This window comes from Electrona antarctica (genome assembly GCF_951216825.1).
Source record: "Electrona antarctica genome assembly, chromosome: 8".
NCBI classification, from domain to species: Eukaryota; Metazoa; Chordata; class Actinopteri; order Myctophiformes; family Myctophidae; genus Electrona; species Electrona antarctica.
The window spans coordinates 29,725,625-29,739,856 of record NC_136789.1 but is presented as its reverse complement, the minus strand read 5'-3'; the positions used below and the strand labels follow the sequence as shown (position 1 = coordinate 29,739,856).

Below are 14,232 nucleotides of genomic sequence, written 5' to 3'. Positions count from 1 at the left end.
AGCTTTAGTGGTAGATTACTCGGATTTAGCCTCTGAACTATATCAGAAGATACCGTTTTTCATCTTTAGTCTGTTCGGATGTTCTCAGCGTTACCTAAAACAGTCCAGATATGCTCAAGACCTGAGGACGATTCTACAAATGTCTTCTACATCATGACAGTTTTCTGAAAAAAACCTATGTTTCCATGTCAGTGACATGTCAGTGACATTTTGTGAAATTGGCTGCCGACCCCCATCTGAAAATATGATGTTCCAGTTCCAGGGACTCCCTTCGAAGCAAGGTTTTGAGTTAAAAACGTTCGCTCTGAAAGATTCAAAGATTTGCGCACATTTTCAGGATAAAAAAAAAAAAGCAAACCTACAAGCTCGTAGCGCGGCACTCGGAGCCGCGCTATGAGCTTGTAGATCTGCTATTTTTCAATAGCTAAAGTGTAACATAAGGCTCAAAACACCAAAAGGGGTTCCCGCCCAGAATGGATTAATGAGAATGTTCGTAATGCAGTAACACTGAGACAGAAATGTGTCCCGTTTCTCTATGAGTAGGTATTGGATGGAGCCCGCACACCATGGGTATAAGAAAGACGTTCTTTATTGAAAATTCTGACAACGTTTCGATCTATTTGATCTTCCTCTCTATGAGGACAGGGTTGCCTGTTACGAAAAGTATACTAAATATGGGTTACTTGGGAGTGTATCAGGGCACAGTGTCATTTAGATTCTCTGAGGTGGCATCTATGATATTGTGCACACAAACAATCAAACATAATAAGAGTGAGTGGCACCCGGGGGTGTATCATTCATGCAATCAACACCTTGTGTCTCATTCATCAACTCCTAACAGCCCCACTGGCAGCCAGAGGTATCAGTGGACACAAGGAATAGGTTAGCATGATCTGCAGCTAGACGAGTGATGCCTTTATGTCTGTCTGTCACACAAGCATCGGATCTAGATTTTCATCGATATCGGGAACTGTCAACGGGCGGGGGAAAGCAAAATGAGAAATGATTCACTAAAGTTAAGAGCAATATACGTACAAGTTAGAAGAACCTTGACATTACATTTTACGTCTTCACAGCCAGTGAAACAAATGGCTAACATGTACTGTCTGAGGAGAAAGCTCGGCTGGGAAAGTAAAGTGTCCGTTAAAATAAATGCCAACTAAAGAGTTGCAACTCTACCTTTATGTTAATGAGGATGCACAGCACATGACAGCAGACTTTGGAACAAGATGTAATGAAATCCCGTCTAATTACCAGCTGCCAACAGAGCCCATTGTTTGTGTCTTATGTGGCCTAATCATTAAGGTAGCCTATACATTTGGACTAATGCAAATAGAAACCTTAGTACTAAGAGAATAATAAAATGAAATAAAAATGTCTATGGTTATGTATTGTATAATGGTCATAATTGAAATATGGTCAAATTAAAACAATTATGGTCAGATTTAAGTAGGCCTACATTGTAATTAACATTTAAGGGGGGGATGCCTATAATGATTGATCAAATAAAAATGCCATGCCTGTGAAGAATAAGCATACCTCCATTTGGGATGTCTATCTATTGCACAAGACGAATATTAGGCTATAAACTGTCATGTAATAGACTAAAGAACAGTACAGTAGATATGTCTAATTTGCAGACGAAATATTAAAAGTTAGGATTGTAAGTGTTACCATGTTACTACATAAATACATTTAAACCACATGCATCAAATGCTGTATGAAACTGTATCGAAACATGATACTTAACTTTAGCCTTGGATCAACTGTTTTTTTTTTAAATAATTGATTCTGCCATTTTTGTATAGATGAAACGTCAGAATCAAGAAAAGGTCAGATGCAAAATCAATCGATAAAAGACATCCATGACAGTCTGAATACAAGGCTATACTCTTAACGTACACAAATAAGCTCGAACCATGGCTACTACAGCCTGTTATTTTAGCCTATAACGGGTTTTTTCCCCGAGGATGAAAAATTTAGATATAATAATAACTGTCACCGAAAAGTCGCGTCAAAGTCGAGGCACCTGTTACTTTGTTACTTGAGTCTTCTTCAACTGATGATCGGTTCTTCTTACCTTTCTCTTTATGGCACAACTCCACCAGATGCTGGCATTGCTTCTTGAAACACGGATAAAAGTCTCCTCCTCTTTAACATACATACAGTACAGCGCTGCACCGACCGGACACACGTTACCGTTTAAAGAACTCACATTCCACTCACTGGGATGGATGGATGGATGCTACAGTATACAGTCCATGCGGTTGAACCATAGACACAACACACACACACACACACACACACACACACACACACACACACACACACACACACACACACACACACACACACACACACACACACGCGTACACACACACGCGTACACACACACACAACACACACTCACACACGCGCGCGCGCGCTCTCTGCGCAACTGCCAACCCGACAGTTTCATTGGTGCAAAAAGTAGTCGCACAAAGTGGAACATGCATGCATGCCTCCAGAGCGTGGCACAACACAGCTGATGCCGGTAAAAAAAAACATAATTGGGCCGTATTTTGAAACAGCTTGTGTTCACTCACTGTTTTAAACTTTTATCGCAATAACCAGTTTAATTGATTATGAACGGAAAAGGATCTAAGTTGTACAGTTTGGAGCATATATAGTAGATAATAAATCTACATGTACATCCATCCGTGTGTGTGTGTGTGTGTGTGTGTGCATTTTTTTGTAATAATTCTCAGATTTCCTAAGTGTAATTGTTGTGACAGACTACCCTGAAGAAGGCAGTTGTACTGCCGAAACGTTGGTTTTACTCTGCATCCTAATAAATAATCGGCTCTTTGGCTATCAGTGTGTGCAGCCACTCTTTTTGTCTTTTTAAGACTTAAACTCTTTAGACTAGTAATGTAACCTAAATTCTATCTGATAATGTGAATTATGTTTGCCAACATCCTGACAGACACAGTTTAAAATATTGAGTATTCATTAATAATATATATATTCCTTCTGCTGTAGGCCTATACCATATTATTTATTTAACAATTTATATGATAATTTTTTACGATCATCCCACTTTGGAGGGAAAAAACATCTTTATTTGGAAAAGGACATGGGTAACAAAATATAGCTTCAGTCAAACTACAAAGTGTGCAGGCCTATCTATGTTCAAGCAAAACAACAGTTAATTTAATTAGCCAGATTACACTGACCAAATAATTGCACAAAATCTGATGTTTTTCATGATCACACCATTCTAAAATATTTGGGCACTTTGTGATAGCCACACCTCCTCTAAGGCAGTGGTTCCCAATGTGGGGTCCGGGGACCCCCAGGGGTCCCTGAGGGAGTTCCAGGGGGTCCCCAGCTAAATGATAGTTTGGAACCAAATGGACCATTGCGGGTCTGTAACTGTAAAGAGTGTGTACAAATGGAACCAATCTCAGAGTTAAATCAACATGGGTTCCTGGCATATTATTTTCAAATGGGGGGGTCCGTGGGCTAATTAGTGACAATTTTCGGGGTCCTTGACGTGAAAAAGTTTGGGAACCACTGCTTTTAAGGACTTCCCAAATGGTGCAGGACTAGCAGTTAGTCCTGGTCGGTCTCACAAGGACTGCACTACCAGTGACCAGCGTAGGGGACTAGCAGTTAGTCCTGGTCGGTCTCACAAGGACTGCACTGCCAGTGACCAGTGTAGGGGACTAGCAGTTAGTCCTGGTCGGTCTCACAAGGACTGCACTGCCAGTGACCAGCGTAGGGGACTAGTAGTTAAGACCTGGTCGGTCTCACAAGGACTGCACTGCCAGTGACCAGCGTAGGGGACTAGCAGTTAAGACCTGGTCGGTCTCACAAGGACTGCACTGCCAGTGACCAGCGTAGGGGACTAGTAGTTAAGACCTGGTCGGTCTCACAAGGACTGCACTGCCAGTGACCAGCGTGGGGAACAACTCCACCATGAAGCTGTTCTTCAGGCGATGCACAAAGTGAACATACCTCACCCCAGGTCCATAGCCTGAGAACACATGGGAAACCTACGGACACACAAACACACAAACAAAAACACAAATTAACTTCTCCACACACGCTGCTGTTTTTGACGGGGTCATCCCTATGTTCCCCAGGTTCTATGTTCCCCAGGTTCTATGTTCCCCAGGTTCTATGTTCCCCACTTACCTTAGGGTTTAGGGTTAGCGTTAGGTTTCTGGTTTAAGGACTTCGGTGTTTTGTACTATACAATTGTATGTATAAGTACAGAACAAAGAATGTTTGTTTTTGCCATCTTTGTTGAAGAGTCTGAGCAATTATGTTTCAGTTTATTTTATGCCAGTGTTAATTTTTAGTTGGCTAAGACTAGATAGTTTAAGTAGCCTAGGCAGGCCTAAAGTTCAATGGATTGTTCAAAGACTGAGCTTAAATCAGAATTTGCTACTAAAAGTAACACTAAGACTAAGTTTCTAAAATACTTTTAGTCTTACTAGAATTACTAGGTTAGGTTTCTGGTTTAGGTTTATTCTAGCCTGGATCCAGCCCAAAGACCCCGCCCACTCTCTGAGTGGACTCCGTCTCTTGGTCTGGTGTTGCACTGTGAACCTATAATTTCTTCGGTACAAAAATGTATTATCCAATGAGAATTGGTGGTGGGGGTGGGTCTAACGAACAACCAATCAGCGCTGAGTCCCGTTTTCAGCGTCATCACGCAGCGCAACACACAGCGGAAGGAGGGAAAAACAACACCAATGGCTACTGGTTGAGGGAAATTCTAATCCCCTCCCCCTTGAAATCACTCAGACAGGAGACAATGTCAGACTGAAGCTTCAAGAAAGCTACAGTCTGATAATCAGGCTAGGTTTATTCTAAGTGGGGAACAAAGAACCTGGGGAACATAGTTTCCCATTTTTGACACAAAATAATTATCAAGGCCTGAATCCAGGGGTCGATCATCGTCATGCGGTCTTGTGACATTTGTCAAAATTGGACATACAAAATGAGTTGACATAACATATGAAGCCAAGGTTCCCAAAGTGGGGTCCGGGGACCCGCAGGGGTCCTTGAGGGAGTTCCAGGGGGTCCCCACCTAAATGGCAGTTAGGAACAAAATGGACCCTTATGGGTCTGTAACTCTGAGAGTGTACAAATTTCTCACACTCTCAGAGTTAAATTAACATTGATTTTACGATATCAATTGGGGGTCCCACTGTCCAGAGATAGAAATGCCATTAAATGGGGGTCCGTAGACTAATGCATGTCAAACTGGGGGAGAATCACTGCTAGAACCGTAATAAAAATCTTCACTCATGGGGGGTCCCTGGCATATCTTTTCAAATGGGGGTCCGCAGGCTAATACATGTTGATTTAGGGGTCCTTGACATGAAAAGGTTTGGGGAACCACTGATATAAAGAGCTAGCCCTAATTACAGCTCTGTAACTCTGAGATGTTACAGATGGACCCATAGGGTCAGAGTTATTAACCTGACTGCGGCAGTATTGAGTATAGAGCGTCACAGTCCCGCCCCCTCGAGAGACCCGGAAAAGAAATCCCCGTTCATTTTCCTCAGACTTTTCAGAAAGTATTTATATAAAGATGTTTACGCTGCGGACAAAGCCAACTCTTGTCGTGACAAATCATGACAATAAACACAATGTTTTGGGCCAAACAAAGAATTAGAAAGTAGAAAAAAACGGCAGGTTACAACACTTTTTTTGTTGTTTTTCTTCTTTGTAATTATTTGTTTGGTACAAAATATTGTGTTTGTTGTCATGATTTGTCACGACTCGAGTTGGCTTCGTACGACGCTTAAAAGGTCTTTAAATAAATACTTTTTGAAATGTCTATGGGAAAAATGCATTGGGATTAATTTCCTGGGCCTGGCGTCGTCATGAAACGGGGCGGGACTGCGACGCTCTATTGAGTTCCCTTCTCCTGCCTGCATCTGGGCTCTCAAGCAGAAACGATGAACAGGAAGCAGCGGGACAAAATATCTCCATAATCATTTTGTAGAGTTGTAGTCCTGTTAGGTTGTGTTTACATTCGCGCTGTGGCACAGCTTCAATATGTCACCAGTCTTGCGTTGATCCCGCCTCTAGCGGCCGTATATCCCTCCGGTCTGATTTGGACCGGAGTGCATCGTCTCTGCCCGAGACCAGAGTACTCTCCCTTCTGGCAGAATGCAAATGTTGTCCAGCAGGGGGAGTGGTTCCACCAGGTTATAGAGTTATGGTGGTCCTTGAAAATAAAACGTTTGAGAACCACTGTCCTAGTGGAAAAACATAGTGTGTAAAAACTACATATCGATGACCCAGGCTAAATATATGTTACTATATCAGTGGTGCTCAACCTTTTTCATGTCAAAGACCCCCAGAATTATCTGCATTTGGCCACAGACCCGCATCTGAAAATATGTTGTTCCAGGGACCCCCTCAGATGCAAAGATTTGAGTTAAAAAACGTTAGCTCTGAAATAATATATATTTAAAGATTTGCGCCACATTCTCACGATTTTTCAAAAATAGCAGACCTACAAGCTCGTAGCGCAGCACTCACTCTGTGCCGCGCTATGAGCTTGTAGATCTGCTATTTTTCAAAAGCTAAAGTATAACATAATGCTTAAAACACCAAATAAATTGACCAGAATGGACTCACCTCTTTCCAGGTGTGTGAGAAGTTGCTCAGGTCCTCAGTGGGGTTGGCGGTGTGCTCTGAGATCACCGTCTGCTTGTCAGCGCCCAATAACTTGACATGCAGCTGGTAGATGGACTCATGCACCTGACTCTCTTCATAGCTAACAAACAGACAGAGAATAAAAGCAATGTAAGTGTCATGATTACTCATTACTGAAACATTATTTCTACGTAAAGTGGTGGAAGCACTTTACATCACATGTAGTCAGACGATCATATAGATCTCCACCTGCTGATACATCTACATTCAATGAATGGACCATTCATTCATACAATGAATATAGATGGATCAGTAGCAGGTAGGTGGGGGCCACTGGCATGTGGCCCCCACCTTCACTTAATGTGGCCCTCAGAACACTGATATATTGTTGATTTCAGCTAATTACTAGTATTAAAATGTAATTGTCTTTTTTTTATGTCCAATGTATATTCGTATTTAGTTCATAACGTTAAAATAACTCTAACTGAATGCATTTGAAATTAAATAAAAATGTTACTTTTCAGGATTCCAATTCAAAAATAGCAAAAGATTAGTCAGGATTTCAATTCAAATATAGCAAAAATAGATATTTCTTTAGCTTGTAGATCGGCAGTATGTGTACGACAATGTGGCCCTCTGCAGTGAGTGTGGAAATATAGTGGCCCTCTCCATTGTCAAAGTTGCCCATCCCTGAGGTAGGTGGAGACCTCTGATTGTCTGCCTATGTGAGACTAAAAGACAACAGTGATCACAAATACGTTTCCATCGGGGAGGCAACCCACCAATCTTCGATGACGATGTCAGGCTGAAAGTCATCCAGCAGCTCATCCCATAGTCCCTCTGCCTTGAGGTCTACCACCTGCTCCATGGAAAACCAGCTGAGGACAGACAGACAGGACAGGACATGACGACACTGTAATACCTAATGAGTGCAGAGGGGCTGACAGGAGTGGGCTGTTGTTCCGTTAGGCTGGGCGTTGGTGTCAGATGCTTTACTTGATGTACTTATTATAGCCAGGTGGCTGGCTGGCTGGCTGGCTGGCTGGCTGGCTGGCTGACGTCTGATCCCAAGTAGCAATCACCAGTCCCTGCCCTTTTACCCGTCTGTAAAACAACTGCCCTTTCCAGACCACGAATGCAGCATTTACTACGGTGAAAGTAATGCAAATGCCCCTCCTCTCCTTTCCAAGCATTCAGGAGAATTGCTTTTTTTCTCCTCCTGAACTTGGAACGCAGCATTTTGCGTTGAACAAATGTGTTTAGAAATCCATGTCGTAACCCGCATCTCCAGTAGATAAGAGTGCTGGGTTGCGTGCACCCAGAAAATAGCTGATCTACAAGCTCTCAACACGTTGCGCTGCGAGCCAGAGAGCTTATAGATCAGCTATTTTCCCTATTTTTTTTGGTCCAAAAGTGCCCTATCACGGGATTTCAGCCCCTGCCTCTAACACTCTCTGCACGTCCCTGTCTGATCCCAAGCAGAACTCACCTGTACTGAGGAAGATGACAGACAACAGCACCTGGCGGGATGCCACTGGAGTCATAGGGGAGGACTTCCCTGCTTGTGATCCAGCCCGTGAAGTCACCTGTAGGTCATCATCACAACATTGGTTACACATTAAAAAAAAGTAGCTTTTCTTTTGTTCTTTTAGTTCGTAGTTTGCTTTAACCTATTTAGACCCGAGGACTATTCTACAAAATGCCCTCGAAATCCGTGGTTCTCACACACAAAAAAATGAGACCGATGCTTTCCCGGTTTGAATGGGTAATAACAAACTTTCATGCTATCAAAATGTCATGCTATCAAACATACCGTTTCCCTAACCTCGCGTCACCAGGCTTTCCACCTCGGAGGAAAGCCTGGTCTGTGTTACAAAATTGCCTTGTGAACCGGTCTGGAACGGATGATATCGTTACATCATGATGTAGTCTTGCTTTGTAGTCATCAGGCAGGAACAATCAATCGTAACTTCCTTTTCCCTCAAACAAAAGCTCTCGTAGCCTTCGGCTTTTATTGAGAAAAAAAAACGGTTTGAGGGAAAAGGCAGTTTCAGATGATTGTTCCTGCCTGATGACTACAAAACAACACTACAACATGACGTAGCGATATCATCCTGATGACTACAAAACAACACTACAACATGACGTAGCGATATCATCCTGATGACTACAAAACAACACTACAACATGACGTAGCGATATCATCCTGATGACTACAAAACAATACTACAACATGACGTAGCGATATCATCCTGATGACTACAAAACAATACTACAACATGACGTAGCGATATCATCCTGATGATTACAAAACAATACTACAACATGACGTAGCGATATCATCCTGATGACTACAAAACAACACTACAACATGACGTAGCGATATCATCCTGACGACTACAAAACAACACTACAACATGACGTAGCGATATCATCCTGATGACTACAAAACAACACTACAACATGACGTAGCGATATCATCCTGACGACTACAAAACAATACTACAACATGACGTAGCAAACTAGCAATATCATCCTGATGACTACAAAACAATACTACAACATGACGTAGCGATATCATCCTGATGACTACAAAACAACACTACAACATGACGTAGCGATATCATCCTGATGACTACAAAACAACACTACAACATGACGTAGCGATATCATCCGCTCCCGACCGGATCATAAACCCTAAAAGGAATGCTGCCCAGGCTACCGTTTCCCCCTTTCATAAAAGGAATGCTGCCCAGGCTACCGTTTCCCCCTAAAGGAATGCTGCCCAGTCTACCGTTTCCCCCTAAAGGAATGCTGCCCAGGCTACCGTTTCCCCCTAAAGGAATGCTGCCCAGGCTACCGTTTCCCCCTAAAGGAATGCTGCCCAGGCTACCGTTTCCCCCTAAAGGAATGCTGCCCAGGCTACCGTTTCCCCCTAAAGGAATGCTGCCCAGGCTACCGTTTCCCCCTAAAGGAATGCTGCCCAGGCTACCGTTTCCCCCTAAAGGAATGCTGCCCAGGCTACCGTTTCCTCCTAAAGGAATGCTGCCCAGGCTACCGTTTCCCCCTTTCTCTCACCTTCAGGTTCAAAGCGTGGCGGTCCACATGGCGGCATACCCGTCAGCTCAGGTTCAGGAGGAGGGCTGTCCTTCGTCAAACCTGTGACAGAAATGAGTCAAAGGCACCTACTGTAAGGGATCACCACACCCAAGGCGTGCACTATAATCCTACTGTAAATATCACAAATTCAAATACTATATCTTTCTGACAGGGACACAGACATGTTTCAGTCATAAAAAAGAAGAAAGAAATCAACCTTAGTATGAGTGGCCAACACCCATACCGACTTTATCTACATGTTAGAACCTGTTGAACCTCAGATATGGTTGGGGTTGAGTATTAGTTTAAAAAGCAGGTGGCTTGCGCACATCCAGTTCCTGGCTGGTGCTGGACTAAGGTAAGTACAGTGAAGAGAAGAGAGTCCGCACACAGGTTTGCTCCAATGGTGTTTTCTTTTATTGAAACACCATAATAATATACACAACGTTTCGACCGCAGGCGGCCTTCATCACCTGATGCGGACTCTTCTCTTCACTGGGGTTGAGTATTGGCATTGTAATATCTTTCACCTATTTTAAAATATAATAATATAATAATATTGATATAAAAAAATAGATCAGTCATAAACAAATCTAATAGAAAGAATAGAAAATGAACCAAAAAGTTCAAGATAATCATGTGACAACAAAATGAAAACCTGTTCTAAACACTGGATTAGCACATATATATATATATATTATATTTACAAAACTAATTTCTCAGCAGGCTCTATTAGACATTTTAGACATGTTACTGTCACAATTTGACGTTTGAGCAATGTTTCACCAGACTACACTAGAATGTCACAACACTGACGTCAGTGGTTCGCAAAAGTGTTCATGTCAAGGACCCCAAAATGTATACGTATTAGGCTGGCGAACCTTTCAAAAGATGTGTACCAGGCAGGAACGGGCCGGGACCACCACAAAATATGTGTTTGTTTGTCAGATAGGATTCAGTGCGGAATTCTACAACTGTCTAATGTGTCTATCCACCCGTTTCTCAAGAAGCTTACTGGGGGACTTTTTCAGGAAGTGAATGTGTGCTTAATTTCCTCCACACTTCCTATTGTCACAGCTAGTGTTGCCATGTCTGCTTATTATAAGCGACCTTTGGATTATTTTTTTCTGTAAAGTCGCTTGTAAATATTGGTAGTTGCTGATTGTAGTTTTTTGGGCTTGTTTCTAAAGTGTAGTTGTTTATTTGGTCTTTTTCTTAAACGTAGTTTCTTATTTGGGCTTGTTTCTAAAGTGTACAGTAGTTGCTTGTTTAAACCAGTGGTTCCCACATTTTTTCACATCAAGGAACCCCTGATTAATATGTAATTGTCCACGGACATCCATCTGATATATTGTATTATAATAATGTTCAAAATATTTCAATTTATTTGCGTTTGCCTAGGGAGGTCCTCGAGGCACGTCCCACTGGGAGGAGACCCCAGGGCTGACCAAGGCCACACCAAGACCAAGGTCCAGAGACTCCTAGGGGTCCTTGAGAGGGTTCCAGGGGGTCCCGACTCCCCAGCAATACAAATAAAATGCAATTGCAATGATTGCGTGCTTGTGGTTCTGCCATTTTCAAAACATATTGGAAAATATGAATATGTAGGCCTATATTGTATTCATATTTTCAGATGGGGGTCCACAGACAAATTAATTGAGGGGCAGGACTTTTTTTTTTTTTTTTAACCAATGGACTAGGCTACAGAATAGAATATTGGAACCCCCTTTTGATTGATTGATTGAAGAATCTAGAATTACAGTACATTTCAAGCACAACTCAAAACAAAACTGTTAACTGTGGAGTGCGGACGACACCATAAAGCATTACACTTGTTTACAATAGGGTCCACCATGTTCAATTCATCATAGGCTACTACTTCTACCTTGTTTTATAGCATAGTTTGAAGCAGTGTTCTTTTTGACAACAAATTTCTATTTTAGTTTCTTGAATATTTTTCATTTAGTTTTAGTCACATTTTAGTCACCTGGAATGTTTTAATATTTTAGTCTTAGTTTTAGTCATCATAGCTTAGTTTTCATTTAGTTTCCAATGTAGTTTGTCAGTGAAAAAAAAGAGGTAGTCGATGAACATTTTTCGTCTTGGTTTTAGTCGACGAAAACAACACTGGTTTGAAGTTTAGTCAAAGTTGACGTGACGTGACGTCATCATCCATTCCTACCGTGAGGCGCAGGGTTCCTCAACAGATTCCGTCCCAGGGGGTTCTTGTCGTGGACGGACTTCCAGTCCACGGTGTCCGGCAGCGGGACGCCCTGGAGCCCCATGTCACTCTCACACCTCCGCTTCCATTCATCGGTAGACATGGTGGTGGTGACTGTGATACGTTCTTCTTCCACAATGAATGAACCAGGAAGTGTGTGTCAGTGTCTAGTATGTATTATAGTCCAACCATACCATATGCCCCACCCTGGTGTTGTAATATCCACAGTCTGTGTGTCTGCAGTGTGCACTCTGCACCAAATGTACCCTAGCTGGGCTGCTCCCCGGTGTCATGAAAGTATGGATACCCAAAAGGGTCGAAATTCAGTTCAATTATTTTGCCCCGGCGAAATCAGACATAACTTTTTTGTTTTGTTTTAATGATACTGATATGAAATCAAATACTATATTCCATGTGCTTGTTTTGTGCACGCTGCATGTCTACCTACAACTACAAGTCCAAAGTCATATTGATTTTCATGAGGTAGCCTATGCCTGTGTTGTCTATGCTACGATAAACGGTAACTAGGATGTCATAAAACGGTGTCAATAAAATGTAAACATAGACAACATGGTGACAGATGAGGCGCTGTGTTAGTGTGTGTGTGTGTGTGTGTGTGTGGGGGGGGGGGCTGTGTGTGTGTGGGGGGGGGGGGGGGGGGGGGGGGGGCTGTGCGTACATCACGCCCAGAACACGACGTGCTTATAGCTTCAGAATGGAAGCACCAGGCTCCACCTAGTGGACGTGACAGACAGGACATCCCACTTTGACCACTGCAAAGTCCAAATGCAAATTGGAACCTCAACGCCCCACATTTCATATAGAATAGAATTAGAATCATCAGTGGTTGGGGGTCCTTGACATGAAAAAGCTTGGGAACCACAGTGTGGGGGTCCTTGACATGAAAAAGTTTGGGAACTACTGTGGTTCCCAAACTTTTTAATGTCAAGGACCCCCACATTGACACTATAATTAGCCCCACAGACCCCCATTTGAAGATATATGCCAATTGCCAGGGACCCCCATAAGAGAAGATTTTTATGTCTCTAGCAGTGATTCTCAACCCGTTTAATTTCAAGGACCCCCAGTTTTGACCTGCATTAGGCTACGGACCCCCATTTAATGGCATTTCTATCTCTGGGACCCCCTGCAATTTATATTGTAAAATCAATGTTAATTTAACTCTGGGTCTATATATATAATTGTTTTATTTATTTTTTATTTATTTATTATAATTATTATTTATTTATTTTTCTGGCAAATGCAAAGACAATTCTGGTGGATGCTAGCCTAAGATCATTTCATATTTTTCATATATATCAGCCTATCCTGATGGATGCTAGCCTAAGATCATTTCATATTTTTCATATATATCAGCCTATCCTGATGGATGCTAGCCTAAGATCATTTCATATTTTTCATATATATCAGCCTATCCTGATGGATGCTAGCCTAAGATCATTTCATATTGTTGCAGCCCTGACCCCTACATAGATAGAACACTATTAAAAAGATTCATATAGTTATACTAAAATGTTCTTAGCGCTATGCTATAATATATTGTAATGTATTAAATATAGATTAAAATGTTTATATTCCATTACCACGTCTTGTACATTAATGAACCCATGTTCTAGCAGGCTACAACGTATGCCCATATACACCACTAGAGGGCAGGCTTATCACGGCAAAATGGAAAGGACTTGATTACAGATAGATCTCAATTAGAGATGGCTTAACCACAGAACGCTTACATCCTAACATCCCTATAGTGGGGCATGACGGCATGTCATAATTAGCAAACATTCAATGAAAATAGGCAAATATCTGGAGAAAATAGCCGATTTAAGCTGACATATTGGTCAACTATGAATTTATTTTAGTTGAGGACAGTCGTGGTCTGAAAACACGCTATGTGCTCTGCTCTGCTTGTTATTATTTCCCCAAATTAAATAGGCCATAATATCAACAGTTTGCATGAGCATGATCATCATCAAAACTAGCTGATGAGCTATTGTGAACATTCCTAAAATTAATTAATTAGTAATGCATATACAAACGTACGAATATTTTGCACTGGAATTTGAGTCAAATGCAAAAGATAGGAGCCAGGTGTTCTTACACCTGGCTCCAAGTAGAGAGAGAGAGAGAGAGAGAGAGACGGAAATACAGAGATGGAGAGAGAGAGAGAGAGAGAGAGAGAGAGAGAGAGAGACAAGAGAGAGAGAGGCTAATTTATGGTTCAGCTG

The 14,232-nt window shown here is 42.0% G+C and overlaps 1 protein-coding gene and 1 long non-coding RNA gene across 2 annotated transcripts in view; both read right to left on the bottom strand.

The window, feature by feature from the left end:
- Positions 1 to 3,079: 3,079 nt before the first annotated feature.
- On the bottom strand, positions 3,080 to 12,449 carry nccrp1 (P1, F-box associated domain containing). Its single transcript, XM_079508368.1, has 7 exons — positions 11,945 to 12,449; positions 9,742 to 9,822; positions 8,153 to 8,249; positions 7,446 to 7,541; positions 6,646 to 6,784; positions 3,904 to 4,037; positions 3,080 to 3,600 (listed from the first exon to the last, which is right to left on the bottom strand). Exons 1-7 carry the CDS (start codon positions 12,084 to 12,086, stop codon positions 3,588 to 3,590), a joined length of 702 nt encoding a protein of 233 aa, XP_079364494.1. The 5' UTR covers positions 12,087 to 12,449; the 3' UTR covers positions 3,080 to 3,587.
- LOC306928339 overlaps positions 3,080 to 14,232 on the bottom strand; it is a 96,352-nt gene continuing 85,199 nt past the window's right edge. The window contains exon 2 of the long non-coding RNA XR_013790675.1: positions 3,080 to 3,370. This is a non-coding gene — a long non-coding RNA (uncharacterized lncRNA). The remainder of the gene's footprint in view (positions 3,371 to 14,232) is intronic.

What these genes read in the sequence shown, in the direction of transcription:
- nccrp1 (XM_079508368.1), bottom strand. Translation starts at nt 12,086, where the DNA reads ATGTCTACCGATGAATGGAAGCGGAGGTGTGAGAGTGACATGGGGCTC. An exon ending in GAGGAACCCTGCGCCTCACG is followed by an intron (nt 9,823 to 11,944) that starts GTAGGAATGGAT and finishes TTTCTGTCACAG; the next exon opens with GTTTGACGAAGGACAGCCCT. An exon ending in TCTCACACACCTGGAAAGAG is followed by an intron (nt 4,038 to 6,645) that starts GTGAGTCCATTC and finishes GTGTGTCCGTAG; the next exon opens with GTTTCCCATGTGTTCTCAGG.